The sequence below is a fragment of the Bombina bombina genome, chromosome 9 (genome assembly GCF_027579735.1).
Source record: "Bombina bombina isolate aBomBom1 chromosome 9, aBomBom1.pri, whole genome shotgun sequence".
Taxonomy (NCBI): Eukaryota; Metazoa; Chordata; class Amphibia; order Anura; family Bombinatoridae; genus Bombina; species Bombina bombina.
In genome coordinates, this window is record NC_069507.1 from 101034407 (window position 1) to 101054878 (window position 20472).

Below are 20472 nucleotides of genomic sequence, written 5' to 3' on the forward strand. Positions count from 1 at the left end.
TAGCCAGCTTAAGAGCTTAATTCTATCTAGAATGTCATCTAATGGAGTCTCAACGTTAAGAGACTCTTCTAGAGCCTCAAACCAAAAAGCTGCTGCAGTAGTTACTGGAATAATGCAAGCCGTAGGTTGTAAAAGAAATCCCTGATTAACAAATAACTTCTTTAGTAGACCCTCTAATTTCTTATCCATAGGATCCTTGAAAGCACAACTATCCTCAATGGGTATAGTAGTACACTTAGCTAGGGAAGATATAGCTTCCTCTACCTTAGGGACCGCTTGCCATGAGTCCCGAATGGTATCTGATATAGGAAACATTTTTCTAAAATTAGGAGAGGGAGAAAACGGTATACCTGGTCTATCCCATTCTTTACTAATAATTTCCGAAATTCTCTTAGGAACCGGAAAAACATCAGTGTAAGTAGGAACTTCCAAATATTTATCCATTTTACACAATTTCTCTGGAGGAATCACAATAGGATCACAATCATCCAGAGTCGCTAAAACCTCCCTAAGCAACAGGCAGAGGTGTTCAAGCTTAAATTTAAATGACATAGCATCCGAATCTGTCTGAGGCAAAGCATTCCCTGAATCAGAAATTTCACCCTCAGACAGTAATTCCCTGATCCCCAACTCAGAGCACTGTGAGGGAACATCGGAAGTAGCTAATAAAGCATCAGAGGATTCAGTATTTACATTAATACCTGATCTACTGCGTTTACCCTGCAACACTGGTAATTTAGATAATACCTCAGAAAGGGTAGTTGACATAACTGCAGCCATCTCCTGCAGAGTAAAGGAATTAGACGCACTAGAAGTACTAGGCGTCGCTTGTGTGGGCATAAAAGGTTGTGACACTTGGGGAGAATTGGATGGCATATCCTGATTCTCTTCAGACTGAGAATCATCCTTAGGCACACTTACTTTATTTAAAATATGCTTTTTACATTGTAAAGCCCTTTCAGTACAAAAGTTACACAATGTTAGAAGGGGTTGCACAAACACATAGAACAATGAGAAACCTCAATGTCAGACATGTTGAACAGACTAGTAATACCACAAAAGTTGTTTAAACACTTATTTATAGCATAAAATAAACATTAGAAAAAACGTGTACTGTACGTGTCCAAAATGCACAAAAAACGTTAAATTATTCCCAAATTTAACTTAATATTGTTGGTTAATCCAAAAATTACTGCACCCAGAAGCAAGGGCAGACATAAGGCTTTAGAAGTACTTATATCAACATGTAGTCAAAAGATAGATAAAAATACACTCTGCACCTCGCCACAGCTCTGCTGTGGTGCCTACCTGCCCCCAGGGTACTTCGAATCAAGTTTCCAACCCTTCAGACCAGCTACACAGTCCAGGAGCCACCAAGTTACTGTTTGCTGCTGCTAAGCCTGAATAAATTGCGCCAAAATAGGCTCCGCCCCTTAAGGTCAAAAGTTGGAGTAGGCCCAAACAACACTGCATAGAAAGTAAAAATACACACACAATATAACCCTCAAGCATAAAACCAATAAGTTTTAAGTGCCAAAAATAAAAACATAAAACATTGTTTTTTACATTGTCTCACATGTCACATGTCACATAATGCCCAAATATCAACTAATAATAAATATAAAATAGGGACTCCAGTAACACCCCTCTTATTAAAATAGGTTTTACTGCTTACCCCATTCCCATACAGGGAAATAATGCCAGCCAGTTTTGATACACCAAGTCTCCTCAGAAAAAAAGGCTGCACATACCTTAATGCTGCTTGTAGCATGAAACCGGTCTCCACACTGAAGATGTCTCATGGTTACCTTCAGAAGTCTTGTGGGAAACAGCGTGGATTTTAGTTACAAATGCTAAAATCATCAACCTCAGGGCAGAAATCTTCTTTCATATCCCCCTGAGGAAAATAGTACGCACCGGTACCATTTAAAATAAAAAACTTCTTGATTGAAGAAACTAAAACTAACACCTCACTTTACCATGTCTTCCTAGTATAACACAGGCAAAGAGAATGACTGAGGGTGGAGGGGAAGGGGAGGGGGCTATATATACAGCTCTGCTGTGGTGCTCTTTGCCACTTCCTGTTAGCAGGAGGTTAATATCCCACAAGTAAGGATGAAATCCGTGGACTCATCATATCTTTGTAAAAAAAATAATGTTGGTGGCGGTGATGTCCGGAGCGGCAGATTAGGGGTTAATAAGTATAATGCAGGTGTCGGCAATGTCGGGGACGGCAGATTAGGGGTTAATAAGTGTAAGATTAGGGGTGTTTAGACTCAGGGTTCATGTTAGGGTGTTAGTTGTAAACATAACTTTAGTTTCCCCATAGGAGTCAATGGGGCTGCGTTACTGAGTTTTACGCTGCTTTATTGCTGGTGTTAGACTTTTTTCTCAGCCGGCTCTCCCCATTGATGTCTATGGGGAAATTGTGCACGAGCACGTACAAGCAGCTCACCGCTCACTTAAGCAGCGCTGGTATTGGAGTGTGGTATGGAGCACAATTTTGCTCTACGCTCACTTCTTGCCTTTTAACGCCGGGTTTATAAAAACCCGTAATACCAGCGCTGTAGGAAAGTGAGCGGTGAGAAAAAAAACTCCACGTTAGCACTGCACAGCTCATAACGCAAAACTCGTAATCTAGCCGATAGAGTTTCAATATAGTACAGGGTGAATTGAATTTTCAAATGACTTTTTTTATTTATTTTTTTGCATTTTCCATACTGTGCCAACTTTTTCGAAATTGAGGTTGTATATACTATATATACAATATATATATATATATATATATATATATATATATATATATATAATATTATAAAAACAAAAAAAATGTTAAAGGATGCCAAGAAACCTGGCTAAAATTTAGACATAGACAATCTTCCCTCATCCTTCGCCGATCCACTCCATAGTCGGCCTATTACACAGCCTCCCAAATATGCACCTAAGTAGCTGGAGGAGAACGTCCTTAAGCAAAGTGTCTGACTTCTATTCGGACAACTCCTTAACCGAACAAACCTGACCAACCTAATCGAGATCCCCTCCAAATTACAATTTGACTTACTTAGGCAAAGATCCCTTATGAAGACTTGGGGATTCCTAGAAGTCCATTCGAAGCCTGACCCCTTGGGAGATTAGTTGGACAGCTGGTGTTCAGCTGTATAAACCATAGTCTTAATACTTTCATAGAACTGGTTAATAATGATATTGATATATTGAGAAAAAATGGTATGAGAAAACAGAATGTTACATACAATTTAAATAAAAATGAGTATGGGGCTATTAAAACATTAAAGGATAAATCAGATAAGATCATAATTAAGAAAGCCGATAAGGGCGGAGCCACAGTGATCCTTAATAGGGATTACTATATTGAAGAGATATATGGACAACTGGGAGACATATAAAAAAAATAGGATTTAATCCTGTATCTATGATACAAAAAGAAATATCAAATATACTTGAGAAAGCATTTAAAGGGGGACTTATTGATAAAAAATTGAGAGAGTTTTTATTTAATAAAGAACCAAGAAATCCGATCTTCTACACAGTCCCAAAAGTTCACAAAAATGTCACCAAGCCTCCAGGGAGGCCCATAGTGTCTAGTGTAGAATCAGCATTCACTAATATATCTACATTTCTCGATAATATCTTACAAAATGAGGTAATACAAATACCATCATATATAAAGGATACAAGAGATTTTTTAGATAAAGTCAGTAATGTGGTTTTGGAATCTGACAAATTTATTCTTTTTACTATGGACGTAAAACGTTTATATACGGCCATAAACCATGAGACAGGCCTTGGTATAATAAGAAAAATACCCTCTTCTAATAAACAATGCTCTGAAAAACAGGTAGATTTTGTTGAAAATCTGTTAAGGTTAATCCTATATTGGAACCACTTTCTTTTTGAAGATAGTTGGTACATTCAAATTAAGGGAACAGCTATGGGGACCAACGTTGCCCCATCATATGCCAACTTATTCATGAGTGAAATGGAAGAAAAGGTCATCTATGAGAATAACATGTTTATCAAGTATGGAGCCACATGGTGGCACTACATAGATGACGTTTTTGGCATATGGTGGGGGACCATTGAGTCCCTGTTACAATTTACTAAAGAAATTAACTCTGCAGTAAGGGGTCTGGAATTCTCAGTAGAGTACAGCGAAGAGTCTGTTACTTTTCTTGACACAAGAGTTATTAAAGAAGGTAACAAATTAATATTTGATATATATAAAAAAAAAGTACTGATCGCAATACACTGCTGAGATATGACAGTTTCCACCCAAAGAGTCTAATAGAATCCCTTCCCAAAAGCCAACTGTTAAGAGTTGACAGAATAGTAAGTAAGGAAAATGTGAAAAAACAAAGAATACAGGAAATGAAAGATAAATTTAAAGAAAGGGGGTACCCAGAACCACTCATTAATGACCAAATTAAGGCTATTCATGAAAGTAAGAAAGAACCCAAAGGGGGAAAACAGAATAGGCTAGTACTTGTGACACAATACAACCCACTAAGCAATAAGATTAGCAATATAGTGAGGAAACATTGGCATATTCTAAAAGATTGCAATAAAGAGATTAATGAATTCAAAGAAGTACCTCTTATGGCCTATAAAAGAGTGAAAAATCTAGGGGATCATCTAATAAAAATTGATGTAGGATCTAAAAAGAAAGACAGACAAACATTTTTAAACAAGAAAAATTTGGGATGCTTCCCATGTTTGGGATGCATGAGTTGCAGTTCCATGATAAAGGGCAATAGTTTTTTTCACCCAAGGAAAGGTAAAAAAATATTTTATTAGAGATTACTACACATGTGAATCTACACACATAGTCTATTTAATAAAATGCCCATGCTCGCTAATTTATATAGGCGAGTCCATACATATGGCCAGAGATAGGATGTCACAACACAGGTCCAATATTAGGAATAACAACACAGAAGCACCGGTATCACATCATTTTTTAAAATGAATGTGGCCACCAAATAAGTCAACTTAGATGGCAGATCATAGACAGTGTAGGTCTTCAAAGGAACGGCAGCAATAGAGAGAGATTGTTAAAGCAAAAAGAAATGTTCTGGATCAGGGAATTAGAAAGTTTGGTACCAAAAGGTATGAACAGAGAATATGATTGGGCAGTCTTCCTTTAAGAATTAATAGAAATTTACTAATATTTGAATAATATATGAAAAAAACAGTAAAGGTATGAAAAAGGTTAAACAGTAATAGGCAAACGTGTGATATTTATTGTTGCTATGTTTATAGTCAGCATGTTTTTAATCTTTGTGTGTTTTTTTAATAATAAAAGGTGTAATGATGGTTTTTCACCACAAGAGGGCAGCAGAGCAACTAATATGGTGGTTGGCGCGAATTGTGACTGTTTTAAAATGTATAAAAGGTGAAGGTAATAAGCACATATGTAAAGCATGAGTAAGGGTTGTTACCCGAAATGTCTCTTATCATTTGGATGTCTGAGTAATCAATAAAGAATCTTGAGTAACCTGAGAAGCGCTGTGGACATTTGTTGATTGTTGTGGATCTAAGGGATTGTTGCAGAGTCCCTGTCCTACGTGCGCAGATTAAAGAGTTTGCTGTCTCACTACTTGCACTTTTTGTATAAACCACTCTTGGCACACTATATGTGTCTCCTGCAAGACACCCTTTCAGTAAAAACTAATGATGTTACCTCCTGGGAGACGGAATGGAGACAGGAGTTCACTGCCAAACAGTCAAAATGACAAGGAGTAGTGGACAACTTAAACTACCTCAAATCAATGGAGGAAGGAATCTTTAGAGCCAATAACTAAATATCCATGTACTGCCTTATCTGGGAGCCATAGGAATCCCTCCAACGCTCTCCCTCCCACTAACTTATTGCAAACCTGTTCCAATAGAGTAGCCCCTCCGGATCCACTAACCTAAAAGCAGCCTGCCTATGAATAAATGTCATTTACTTTGACTAGAGGCTCATGGGAGCCCCTGCCTGCAAATCAAAGTTATATAAATATACCCAAAGCCATGAATTATATGAGGATAACCCCTCCTTTTGTTTATAAAGTTTAGAAAAAACCCCACAAAGCATTGTTTGTAACATTGTTATAATAGGCCATTAAAAGGCCTAAAGACCCCAGGACCCCTTGTTTTAAAGTTTTAAAGCCCCTCTTTAAAAAAAAAAAGGCCACATTTATTTGAGAATAGTCTTATGGGAGCCCATATATGCACATCAAAGTTATGTAATCATATCCCAATGCCCCTATTTATATGATGGTACTACCTTCTTCTTTTAACTAAAGTGTTTAGATAAAAGAAAAACACACAAACAATTGTGTAAAACCTTTATTAAAATTTTAATGAAAATATACATTTTTTTCACACATTTTGTTGTTGGGTTCTTACATACCATGTTATATAAATAAAATAATAACATAAATTGAATCTGCTGGGTCTGCTGAAAACAACAATATTTAATATGAGTGGGTTTCTCACTGACAAATGGCTTACAGTAGGGCTTAAATATGAGAAGCATCTAACGACTCCAAAACAGCTCAGCACAGGGGTGGAAATGGCTCAGCAGTTAAGGGGCTAAAGGGGTAGGGTATATGACAAGGGGTTTAACATATATATATGTATGCATATGTCTGTGTGTAATACTTTGTCTTACTACGTTTTGCAAGTGTTTTGTTATACTTTTATTCAAGCCCTAACACTTTACTTCAGCTCTCAAGTTGTGTTAAATTTTTTTTAGCGCTGTTGTAACTCACATCTTGTAATATGAGTTATGTTTAGAAAATATAGGGCATGCTAAAGAGATTCTATGCTAAACATTCTCTGGTAAAACCTTTTTACCTTGTAATACTAAACTGTGCAATATTCTGAGCGCAGGCCTGCAATATTGATAGCGCACACCCTGAACTATCAATAGCTCTCCACTTGTAATCTGGGCCAAAATAATGAGAAGACATTTATTAGGGGAACAATATCTCAGTTATGATGTCAGTGCAATCAAAACCGAGGCATGTTTTTCTTCTCAGCCACAAAAAAAAAAAGGAGACACTTCTTAGCGTATTACTAAAATAATACACATACTGAAATTATCTACATTCACAGGATGAAGGCAATATCACGTAACAACCCTATGTATGCTTTTTTATGAATGGTAATGCTGTAGGTAGCACACTTGTCCCTGCACTGTCCTTTGAAGTTCATGTGGATACATTAAAAAGGATGTTACTTTCTTTATCTAAAAGATAATTATTTAGAATATATTTGTATTTCAAAATGTAAAAAAAAAAAATGTTCTTATGCTAAATAAAACCTTTTAAAATCTTTTTGATTTGTTCCAGTCAGCCAATGAGCATTAGAGTCATGTGACTCAGTTTGTACACAATTTTGCACTTCCTGTTAATTTTACATTCTATGTAAACAGGTTTAACTTACAGGTTTTTTATGCAAAAATTATTTTTAACTGCTGCGTTTTCATATACTTGGTAGAAAAACTTTGAGTAGTATATCCCTTTAAAGCGATATTCTAGTGTAAAAACAAAATACTATTTTGTTAGATCATTTTCTTTTATAACCACTTCCCTTCTCTGTCACTATTGCTTTAACCCCTGTTTGGGTGTTTAACATATATTCAAAAATGTGAACCCAGTGTGTTTCTGTGCCTTCCACAATGATGATATGGCTAGTGATTGGAGCATAGACGTGTATGCTGGCCTTGATTGGTTAACTGGTCATATCCATTACTGAAGGAGCACAAGTGTACAGCTCTAAATGTCTAAAGCAGACAGCCTCAAACTTGGCCCTCCAGAGGTTTTTGAACTATATTTCCCATGATGCTCAGCCAGCTCATATGCTGGCTGAGCATCATGGGAAATGGAGTTCCAAAACCTCTGGAGGGCCAAGTCTGAGGATGTCTGGTCTAAAGCCTTTAATACGGGGAAACATAAGTACTATTGAGAGAAGGGAATTGTACTTAATATACACATATATATATATATATATATATATATAATGGTATATGTATATGGTAATGTATAGACTGTTAATACTTTATTTCACTATCACATTAAAAGAACTTTATAAAATTAAGTGTATTATTAAACAAGATCACAACAGAAAGCACTTTTTCATTACAAAATCTAATAGTGTTTATTATTTTGTTTCTTATTTGTTATAGTATAGTATGACCTTGTTTTCACTCCATTTTGGGCTCTTAGGACAAATGTGGGAGTAATAATTAAAAGTCCGTGCAGAAACAGCTCTGTCAACAAATCTTGTCTGGATAAAGGACCATGAATATAAAGATTAAAAAAAACCCAGAAATGTTTGATCTTTAAAATAATAATCCTGATAATAAAATGTAGTTGTACTACAGTTAAAAAACCACAGTAAGTCATAGGTGTAAAACCCTGATATATTTATAAGAAACAAAAAGAGTTCTGAAAATGGATACTATTTAATTTATAGCTTTTTGGCATGTTCTGTATCATTTACTTATTATCAATTACAAATGCGTAATTACACAAATTAAACAAATTACAGTTGTTTAAAATACATTAAAAAAAAAGAATCAGATTTTGGCAAAGACACAGAGTCAGATATAAAGTACAAAATGCTGGCATTGCAAGATGACAAATGTGAGGAAAAGAAAGAATGTAACAATCTGAAAAGAACAAAATAAAAATTAGAAAGACAGAGCAAACAAGAGAAATGTAGCCTTGATTCATTAAAAAAGATCTGGTTGCAGTCTTAGCTCTTTTATTAAAGGGGAATTAAGGTCCAGATTACAAGCGAATCACTAATTATCGCTTTCATGAAAGCGATATTTGTGCTCCACGGTGTAATACCAGTGCATGCTAATGTGTGCTGGTATTTTTTGTTCTGCAGTGATGGCAGCAAGTTTAAATATATATGTATCTGATTATATACATACTGTATATATTTATTATTATTATTATCGGTTATTTGTAGAGCGCCAACAGATTCCGCAGCGCTATAAACAAAGGGGAGTACAAGAAAACAATTATAGGGTTGAGGGCCCTGCCAAGAGTTGCACTGTTGTAGTCAGCTCTTAAGAAGGTGATCTACAAACAGCTGGACTCTTAGGCTTACATGCTAAGAGGGTTCAGGGGATTGCAGTGGAGGAGAGGAACTGGTAATAGGAAAGGTCAGCGTAGGTTGTATGCGTCCCTGAACAGTAGAGTCTTTAGGGAGCACTTGAAGCTTTTAAAACTAGAAGAGAGTCTTGTGGAGCGAGGCAGAGAGTTCCACAAGATGGGAGCCAGTCTGGAGAAGTCCTGTAAACGGGAGTGTGATGAGGTGACAAGAGAGGAGGAGAGTAGGAGGTCATGAGCAGAGCGAAGGGGACAGGAGGGAGAGTATCTGGAGACAAGGTCTGAGATGTAGGGGGGAGCAGTGCAGTTGAGGGCTTTGTATGTAAGAGTGAGAGTTTTGTGTTTGATCCTAGAGGCAAGAGGAAGCCAGTGAAGGGATTGGCAGAGAGGCGCAGCAGATGAAGAGCGACGTGTAAGGAAGATGAGTCTGGCAGAGGCATTCATTATGGATTGTAAAGGAGCTAGGCGGCAGGTGGGGAGACCAGAGAGGACAGAGTTGCAGTAATCAAGGCAGGAAAGAATGAGAGAGTGGATTAAAATCTTAGTTGTGTCTTGTGTAAGCAAGTGTCTAATTTTAGAGATGTTTTTAAGGTGGAAGCGGCAGGCTGTAGCCAAGGACTGAATGTGAGGAGTGAAGGAAAGATCTGAGTCAAATGTGACCCCGAGACATCGGGCATGCAGGGTAGGGGTAATGATGGAGTTGTCGACAGTTATAGAGATATTGGGGGTGGAGATTTTGGAAGAAGGGGGGAAAATGAGGAGCTCAGTTTTGGAGAGATTTAGCTTGAGGTAGTGAGAGGACATCCAGGAAGAGATGTGAGAAAGACAGTTAGTGACACGGGTTAGCAAGGAAGGAGATAGTTCTGGTGCAGAGAAGTAGATTTGGGTGTCATCGGCATACAAATGATATTGGAAACCATGGGACTTAATAAGGGAACCTAGTGATGACGTATAGATTGAGAAGAGAAGGGGACCGAGGACAGAGCCTTGCGGTACTCCAACAGAAAGTGGTGACGGGGCAGAGGAGGCTCCAGAGAAGGCTACACTGAAGGTACGGTTTGACAGGTAGGAAGAGAGCCACGAAAGGGCTGTGTCACAGATGCCGAAGGATTGGAGGGTTTGAAGCAAAAGAGGGTGGTCGACAGTGTCAAAGGCTGCGGACAGATCAAGGAGGATAAGCAGAGAGAAGTGGCCTTTTGATTTAGCTGTAAATAGGTCGTTGGTGACCTTAACAATAGCTGTCTCTGTGGAGTGATAGAGACGAAATCCAGATTGCAGCGGGTCAAGAAGAGAGTTTAACGTAAGGAAATGGGATAGGCGTGCATATACTAGTTTTTCAAGAAGCTTTGAAGCAAGAGGGAGGAGGGAAATTGGGCGGTAGTTGGATGGGGAGGTAGGATCAAGGGAAGGTTTTTTGAGGATAGGTGTGACCAGTGCATGTTTCATTGATGAGGGAAATGTACCAGTGCTGAGGGAGAGGTTGAAAATGTGTGTTAGCATAGGGGTAAGGATAGCAGAGAGAGAGGGGAGCAGCTGTGAGGGGATAGGGTCAAGGGGGCAGGTAGTGAGGCGAGAGCGCAGTATAAGTGCTGAAACTTCGTCCTCAGTAACAGGGGAGAATGAACTAAGTTTCAGGTTATGAGGGGTGTGGTTGAGTGAGAGTATTTGAGGGGGGGGGAGAATGGAATTGTGTTGAGAGCTGATTTCATGTCTGATGGAATCAATTTTGTTAATGAAGTGACTGGCAAAGTCTTGAGCTGACAGAGAAGTTGTATTAGGAAGTGGGGGAGGGCGGAGGAGAGTATTGAAAGTGGAGAACAGACGTTTTGGGTTTGAAGAAAGATTAGAGATAAGAGTAGAGAAGTAGTGTTGCTTGTGGAGATTAAGGGCAGAGTAGTAGGAGTTCAAGATGAATTTGTAATGAAGAAAATCAGCTGAAGTCAGTGTATATTCACATATTAACACATAAATATATATGTATATTAGCATATACATATATATTTACAGGGAGCACACAGTTCCCATAGACCGCAATGTAAAGGAACTTTTTAGTGCCATTTGTTTTGTATTTTTGGGGCACATTTATAAAATTAACCAGATATCTGATCTTTGGTTAATTTTATAAGCGCTAATTGCTACCGCAAGTTCGCGGTAACAATAACCAGCCACTTGTAATGACTGATTAATTATAGCGCGACCGCAACTTTTCCCATTAGCGCATGCGCGATAATTCAGCGCTCAATTTGTAATCTAGCCCTGTATGTATTTTATTTTTGTGCTTTTCCCTAGAGAGGCCAAAAATCAAAAAATTTAATCTAGGTTCTTAAAATGATGCCAGTTACCTTTACCAGCTATTTGAGTTGCAGCATTTGCAGGTTACAGAATATGCTTTTTGGCGTCTCTAAGAAGCGTGGCATAAGCACATTTCTACATAAAATCAAGAGGTATTTATTGTCTATTTCCGTTGTGATCTGCTATATTCCCTACAAAAAAAACGTATTAAATAGCCTGTGAAAAATCTATTTCTTCCTTTTTTTGTTTTGCTTAATAAGATTTTCCTGAAATACTGTATACATAACTCATGCAGTTTTATTGGTTTAAACAGCATATCTTCAAATGGTTTTAAACAGCTTAGAAAATTAAGCCAAAAATCACTCAAGCATATGTACAATGTTATCACAAGGAAATTTGTAATAAATTAGAATTGTGGCCTTTGTGAGGTATTACTCAATGTAATGGCATTTCTGGAAAGCAGCATCCAATGTTAAATTATAACGCTGCAAAAAAAAAATAATATATATATATTTAAAAAATCTTCATTTGAAGAGAATATAAATCAAAATGCTATGCCTTTAGTGAAAATTCAATTTGTATTTACTTCTAGTTGTATATATGTTATTTTTTCTGCAAAAAAAAATAATATATATATATTTAAAAAATCTTCATTTGAAGAGAATATAAATCAAAATGCTATGCCTTTAGTGAAAATTCAATTTGTATTTACTTCTAGTTGTATATATGTTATTTTTTCTCTCTCAGTTTAGAAATTTTGTTTCATGTTTTGAGAATACCTCACAAGTATAGAAGTGAGACAATGGGGCAGAATTATCAATGTGCGGGCGGACATGATCCGCTGTAGCATACACTGTCGGCATTTATCATTTCACAAGCATTTCACTAGAAATGCTTGTGCAATGCCGCCCCCTGCACATTCGCGGCCAATCGGTTGCTAGCAGGGGGCGTCAATCAACCAGAACATATGCGATCAGGCGGAATTGCTGTCTGCAGCCTCAGAGGTGGTAAACGAGTTAAGGAGCAGCGGTCTTAAGAATGCTGCTTCTTAACTCCTGTTTCAGGGGTTTGTTTAAAGAAACCCCCTGAAAGACCTTTTCCAGCCAATGATGTCAACACTGCAAGGCCTAAAGTGGAACGGCTCCTTTGCTTTACATTCCTGCTTTTTGAATAAAGATAGCAAGAAAATGAAGAACAATTGATAATAGGAGTAAATTAGAATGTTGCTTAGAATTACAGGCTCTATCTGAATCCTTAAAGAAAAAATGTGGGTTTAGTATCCCTTTAAATAAAATTGTAGGTTGTTTAAATTGTATTCCTAAATACATAAAATATAGTTTAAGATAAGTAAAACTGAAAATAATGCATTGAACATCATAAAGAATATCCCTTAGGGAGCTTCTGAACATCATATGCCTATATCTTTCTGTTAGGTCTCGCTGACCAGAAAGCTTTAATGAACCAAGGCCATTAAGAAAGTAGTATAAAATATAGAAATAGGATGGAAGAGTGAAGGAAACAACAAGAAAAACAGATTATAAGACAAAGATAAATACAATTTAAAAAATAACATTAATAAACTTTTATTAAGGCATCAGATCTAAAAGGTATCACTTTGGTGTGTTTTTCTTTTTTCTTTTCAAAGCATTTAGCCAGTTCAGGGAGTGCCTGAAACAGACAAAACAGAAACAACTTTAAGGGCTCATAATAGACACATTTATAGACAACACAGTTTACATTTGTAATAATTAAAATAGCATAATTTGTTGTAATAAGTGAAATATAAGGTATGTATATCTGCACAAACCTCAAATGATAAGAAATTTTCTTTTTTTGTATTTTTAGAAAGTTAAAGGGATAGTAAGGTCAGCAATGAAATGTGCATAGATGCATTTCAATTTTAAATATAAGCATTTTGCAATATGCTTTCAGTAGTAAAAATAATTCTAGTTAAAGTTACTATTTTTCTGCGGCATACGCACATATCCTGTGAGGACCTGTGCCCTTGCATTCAAACACCATGCAGAAGCTTGTATGACACAAATTATATCTTCAGAAGCAATACACACAACCGCCAGCTCTCTCCGTAGACATGGGTCCGATTTATTAACGGTCTGTCCGACATGATCTGTTCAGAGGATCATGTCCGACAGACATTGCTGAATGCTGACAGCATACGCTGTCAGCATTTAACATTGCACAAACAGTTCTGTTTAACTGCTTGTGCAATGCCACCCCCTGCAGATTCATGGCCAATCAGCTGCTAGCAGAGTGTGTCAATCAGCCCGATCGTATAGGATTGGGCTGATTGATGTCCGCAGCCTGGAGGCAGCGGACCAGTTAAGGAGCAGCGGTCTTAAGACCGCTGCTTCTTAGCTGCTGTTTCCGGCGAACCTGAAGGCTCGCATGGAATCATGGGGATCAGGAGCCATTCGGCCCTTGATAATTTGGCCCCAGAGTGTTTAAATACAGGTGCATGGGTCCTCACAGGATATGTGCGTATGCCATAGAAAAACAGTAATTACTTGTAATAGAAGCATTTCTGCTGATGAAAGTATATTGCAAAAATGCTTTTATTTCAAATTGATATTTCCTTTAAATAAATAGTAGGGAAAAGAAATAAATGCGGTTGCAATATTTTTTTTAATTTACTTTTTACTTTGAACTTGTAATAAGAGTGCAACCCAATGCGCACAAAAAGCCTCGGTCTAGCGAAGTTAATGCGCGGGCGGGAGAGCTAATTTGCGCTCCACTTGTAATCTAGACCTGTGTCAGCATCTCTCTTTAAAGCTGTTCTCATTGCGAACTCCTTACTGGAACTAACTTGTCAAGCACCAAATCCTTGTACTGGGCACTGTTATTTTGGAGAATAGTTATCCCTTCACTCTGTGGCAGAAGTGACGCACATTCACAGATCTGTCACATTGCCGGCTTTTTGACAGCTGTATTGTGCACATTGCGTTAGCATGTGCAATACAGAGATTTACGTTCCTGCAGGGGCTGCATTGCTCTATATTATTAATGTGGTCATTTTATATATGTTATATCATTTTTGGCCTGTGTATAAAAGCTGCAAAAATGTAAACCTCACAAACTCATGCATACAAGCATATGTATTAGTTCACTATGAGATCGACACATGAGTTTTCTAAAGCAGATTTGAATTATTTATTTTATTCATTTTTTACAAACTTAAAGGGACAGTCTAGTCAAAAATAAACTTTCATGATTCCGACAGGGCATGCAATTTTAATCAACTTTTCAATTTACTTTTATTATCAAATGTGCTTTGTTCTCTTGGTATTCTTTGTTGAAAGCTAAACCTGGGTAGGCTTAATTTCTAAGCCCTTGAAGGCCGCCTCTTATCTGAAAGCATTTGACAGAAGCTTAGATGCAAGGTAACCACAAAGGTAAAAGGTATATTAATATAACCATGTTGGTTAAGAAAAACTCGGGAATGGGTAATGAAAGAATTATCTATCTTTTTAAACAATAAAAATTCTGGAGTAGACTGTCCCTTTAAGAAAAAAAAGGAAATTGATATAATAGCACAAAAATATACATACAGATAAATGATTTACACTCACCGGCCACTTTATTAGGTACACCTGTTCAATTGCTTGGTAACACAAATTGCTAATCAGCCTATCACATGGCAGCAACTCAATGCATTTAGGCATCTAGATGTGGTGAAGATGACTTGCTGATGTTCAAACCGAGCATCAGAATGGGGAGGAAAGGGCATTTAAGTGACTTTGAATGTGAGATGGTTGTTGGTGCCAAACGGGTTGGTCTGAGTATTTCAAAAACTGCTGATCTACTGGGATTTTCACGCACAACCATCTCTAAGGTTTACAGAGAATGGTCCAAAAAAGAGAAAATATCCAGTGAGTGGCAGTTGTGTGGACAACAATGCCTTTTTGATGTCAGAGGAGAATGGGCAGACTGGTTTGAGATACACAACACGTTGACCCTTGAAGCAGATGGGTTACAGCAGCAAAAGAACACCCGGGTGCCACTCTTGTCAGCTAAGAACAGGAAACTGAGGCTACAATTCACACAGGCTCACCAAAATTGGACAATAGAAGATTGGAAAAACGTTGCCTGGTCTGATGAGTCTCGATTTTCAGTTGGTAGGGTCAGAATTTGGCGTAAACAACATGAAAGCATGGCTTGTATCAATGGTTCAGGCTGGTGGTGGTGGTGTAATGGTGTGGGGATATTTTCTTGGCACACTTTGGGCCCCTTAGTACCAATTGAGCATCGTTTAAACGCCACGGACTATTTGAGTATTGTTACTGACCATGTCCATACCTTTATGACTACAGTGTACCCATCTTCTGATGGATACTTCCAGCAGGATAATGCACCATGTCACAAAGCTCAAATCATCTCAAAGTGGCTTCTTGAACATGACAATGAGTCCACTGTACTCCAATGGCCTGCACAGTCACCAGATCTCAATACAATAGAGCACCTTTTGGATGTGGTGGAACAGAAGATTCGCATCATAGATGTGCAGCTGACAAATCTGCAGCAACTGTGTGAAGCTATCATGTAAATATGGTCCAAACTCTCTGAGGAATGTTTCCAACACCTTGTTGAATTAATGCCACAAAGAGTTAAGTCAGTTCTGAAGGCAAAAGGGGTCCAACATGGTACTAGCAAGGTGTACCTGATAAAGTGAGTGTGTATGCTGAGTGGTATAATGTGATATGACTTACCCATCCTGTTTGTCTTTATCTGGAGATTTTGGGGACAGTTTTGACTCCTCTGACTCTTCTTTTGCTGTACCCTCTACTGAGCTTTTATTGCGTGATTTGAGACGACGACCCTGCCAGAAGAATGAGGAAAAAAAGAGTAAAATAATAAATGAGAAAGAAAAGAAACAGGACAAAGAAGGAAATGTTAATAGAGAGAAAGAGAGAAAGTCAGGGGAATAAAAATGGTAGAAAGAGTGAGAAAGATAAAAAAGCGGATTGACATTAAAAAAAATGCATAAGAAAAGGATACAAAATTAAAAAGTAAGAGAGCAATTTGTTTGATTTATTTATATATGCTTTGAACATAACTTTATCTACATGTCTCTTATAAAAAAAATAATTCATGATCCAGATAATTGTACAATTTGTGTTATCCAGTTTACTGCCTTTATTGGTAGGCAGGCTCAGGAGCAAGCACGTGTCTATAGCACTGTATGGCAGCATCTGCTCAAGAGGATACAACACTGTTAAACACCATACAATGTTATTCAGATACATGCACATTACCTACCTAAATATGCTCTTTATCAAAGAATACCATGAGATCAATGTAAATGTAATAACAAAATCAATATATATATATATATATATATATATATATATATATATACTATAGTTGAATTATGACATTTATATATATATATACATTTTATATCCCATTAATTTTGCCTTTATTAACATATTGTTTGTTTTTATTTATGAAACAGCATTTCTGTTTATTTATAAAATTGCATTTCTCTTTAAAAACATTTATTCTGAGCTGCGATTTCCTATATTCACAACAAATATTGCACATAGAAAAACTCAAATTGTCCTTTTAATCCTAATTTTGCTCCAGTTATATTTATTTTTAATATATAATTGCAATAAAAACTTTACAATTACTCCATGATTCAAAATTATAAATCACACAGAAAATCCTGCTTAGCAATCCTACCATTCATAAAAAAAGGAAGTTATTATTCTTCAAAGCTACAAATATTTGTAAAACATAATAAAGGCAGCATTTCCATTATTCTATTATTGCCTTTATCTCAAGAACATGATAATTTGTTTTACTACTCCACTTTTTTAAGTTTAGATCATTAGTTAGGCTTCATCTTGAGTATTGTGTGCAGTTCTAGAGATCATGGGCAAGATTACATATAGGTGTCGCACGCAAAAGCCGGCCACGCCGGTTTTTACGCAGTTTTGTTGAAATTAGCTAATAGGATTTCAGTAGCTCTCATCCTATTGGCTGATTTGAATTTAAATCAGCCAATAGGAATGCAAGTAACGCCATATTTAAACACGTGACTTGCATTCAATATTCAAGAGGATCCTCCACACTCCATGGTCGCCGGTCTTCAGTTCTGCGGTTGCAGGTCTTCAGTTCCGGGGTCGCAAGTCTTCAGTTCTGCGGTCATCTCCGCTCTGCATCGGCTTGGTCCTGGATGAAGATGGAAGATGTCGCCGGTTCCAAGAAGACTTCACCGCCACCTGGAAGAGGACCTTCTCCCCTGGACTTCAGGAACGTTGAGTACCTATTTGGGGCTTAGAGTTAGGATTTTTTATTTATTTTTATTTTTTAGATTAAAAATGTAATGGGCACTTGTAAAAAGAGCTGAATGCACTTTTAAGGGCAGTAAAAGAGCTGAATGCCCTTTTAAGGACAATGCCCATACAAATGCCCCTTTAGGGGCAATGGGTAGTTTAGGATTTTTAGTGTTAGGTTTTTTATTTTGGGGCATTTGGTGGGTGGGGGGGTTTTACTGTTAGAGGGGGGACTTAGTATTTTTTTAATGCAAAAGAGCTGTTTAACTTAGAGCAATGCCCTACAAAAGGCCCTTTTAAGGGCTATTGGTAATTTAGATTAGGGGTGTTTTTATTTTGGGGGGGCTTTTTTATTTTCAGACGGCTAGATTTCCAGTTATGTCGGTAACGACCCGCGTAGCTAATGCTGGGTTTTTTTCCCCGCACCTTTTAAATACCGCTGGTATTTAGAGTTCACAGAATGGCTGCGTTAGGCTCCAAAAAAGGAGCGTAGAGCATAATTTACCGCCACTGCAACTCTCAATACCGGCGGTGCTTAGGGACGCGGCCAGCTTAAAAAACGTGCTTGTGCACGATTCCCCCATAGGAAACAATGGGGCAGTTTGAGCTGAAAAAAACCTAATACCTGCAAAAAAGCAGCGTTCAGCTCCTAACGCAGCCCCATTGTTTCCTATGGGAAAACACTTCCTAAGTCTGCACCTAACACCCTAACATGTACCCTAGTCAAAACACCCCTAACCTTACACTTATTAACCCCTAATCTGCCGCCCCCGCTATCGCTGACACCTGCATATTTTTGTAACCCCTAATCTGCTGCTCCGTACAATTTCCGCAACCTACATTATACCTATCTACCCCTAATCTGCTGCCCCTAACACTGCTGACCCCTATATTATATTTATTAACCCCTAATCTGCCCCCCACAACGTCGCTGCCAGCTACCTACAATAATTAACCCCTAATCTGCCGACCGGACCTCACCGCTACTATAATAAATGTATTAACCCCTAAAGCTAACTCTAACTCGAACCCTAACACCCCCCTAAATTAAATATAATTTAAATCTAACAAAATAAATTAACTCTTATTAAATAAATTATTTCTATTTAAAGCTAAATACTTACCTGTAAAATAAACCCTAATATAGCTACAATATAAATAATAATTATATTGTAGCTATTTTAGGATTAATATTTATTTTACAGGCAACTTTATTTAATAGCTACCTAGTTAAAATAATTACAAAATTACCTGTAAAATAAATCCTAACCTAAGTTACAACTAAACCTAACACTACACTATCAATAAATTAATTAAGAAAAAAAACCTACAATTATCTGCAATTAAACCTAACACTACACTATCAATAAATTAATTACATAGAATAACTACAAATAAATACAATTAAATAAACTAACTAAAGTACAAAAAATAAAAAATGCTAAGTTACAAAAAATAAAAAAATAATTTACAAACATAATAAAAATATTACAACAATTTTAAACTAATTACACCTACTCTAAGCCCCCTAATAAAATGACAAAGCCCCCCAAAATAAAAAAATGCCCTACCCTATACTAAATTACAAAAGTTAACAGCTCTATTACCTTACCAGCCCTTAAAAGGGCCTTTTGCGGGGCATGCCCCAAAGAAATCAGCTCTTTTGCCTGTAAAAAAAAACACAATACCACCCCCCAACATTACAACCCACCACCCACATACCCCTAATCTAACCCAAACCCCCCTTAAATAAACCTAACACTAAGCCCCTGAAGATCTTCCTACCTTGTCTTCACCACGCCTGTTATCACCGATGGGTCCTCCAGAGGGTCCCGAAGTCTTCATCCTATCCGGCAAGAAGAAGTCCAGAAGAGGCTCCAAAGTCTTCATCCTATCCGGGGAGAAGAGGAGATCCGGACCGGCAAACATCTTCATCCAAGCGGCATCTTCTATCTTCATCCATCCGATGACGAGCGGCTCCATCTTCAAGACCTCCAGCGCAGATCCATCCTCTTCTTCCGACGTCCTAACACAGAATGAAGGCTCCTTTAAGGGACGTCATCCAAGATGGCGTCCCTCGAATTCCGATTGGCTGATAGGATTCTATCAGCCAATCAGAATTAAGGTAGGAAAAATCTGATTGGCTGATGGAATCAGCCAATCAGATTCAAGTTCAATCCGATCGGCTGATCCAATCAGCCAATCAGATTGAGCTCGCATTCTATTGGCTGATCGGAACAGCTAGATAGAATCCTATCAGCCAATTGGAATTCGAGGGATGCCATCTTGGATGACGTCCCTTAAAGGAGCCTTCATTCTGTGTTAGGACGTCGGAAGAAGAGGATGGATCCGCGCCGGAGGTCTTGAAGATGGAGCCGCTCGTCGTCGGATGGATGAAGATAGAAGATGCCGCTTGGATGAAGATGTTTGCCGGTCCGGATCTCCTCTTCTGCCCGGATAGGATGAAGACTTTGGAGCCTCTTCTGGACTTCTTCTTGCCGGATAGGATGAAGACTTCGGGACCCTCTGGAGGACCGATCGGTGATACCCGGTGTGGTGAAGACAAGGTAGGAAGATCTTCAGGGGCTTAGTGTTAGGTTTATTTAAGGGGGGTTTGGGTTAGATTAGGGTATGTGGGTGGTGGTATTGTGTGTTTTTTTTTACAGGCAAAAGAGCTGATTTCTTTGGGGCATGCCCCGCAAAAGGCCCTTTTAAGGGCTGGTAAGGTAAAAGAGCTTTTCAATTTTAATTTTAGA

At 37.8% G+C, this 20472-nt stretch overlaps 1 protein-coding gene across 1 annotated transcript in view; it reads right to left on the bottom strand.

The window, feature by feature from the left end:
- Nucleotides 1–6333: 6333 nt before the first annotated feature.
- TNKS1BP1 (tankyrase 1 binding protein 1) overlaps nt 6334–20472 on the bottom strand; it is a 127373-nt gene continuing 113234 nt past the window's right edge. Inside the window, exons 9-10 of the mRNA XM_053692275.1 lie at nt 16145–16254; nt 6334–13088 (exon numbers count right to left, since the gene is read on the bottom strand). Of these exons, the coding sequence (XP_053548250.1) occupies nt 13031–13088; nt 16145–16254 (168 nt within the window). The 3' untranslated portion in view covers nt 6334–13030. The remainder of the gene's footprint in view (nt 13089–16144; nt 16255–20472) is intronic.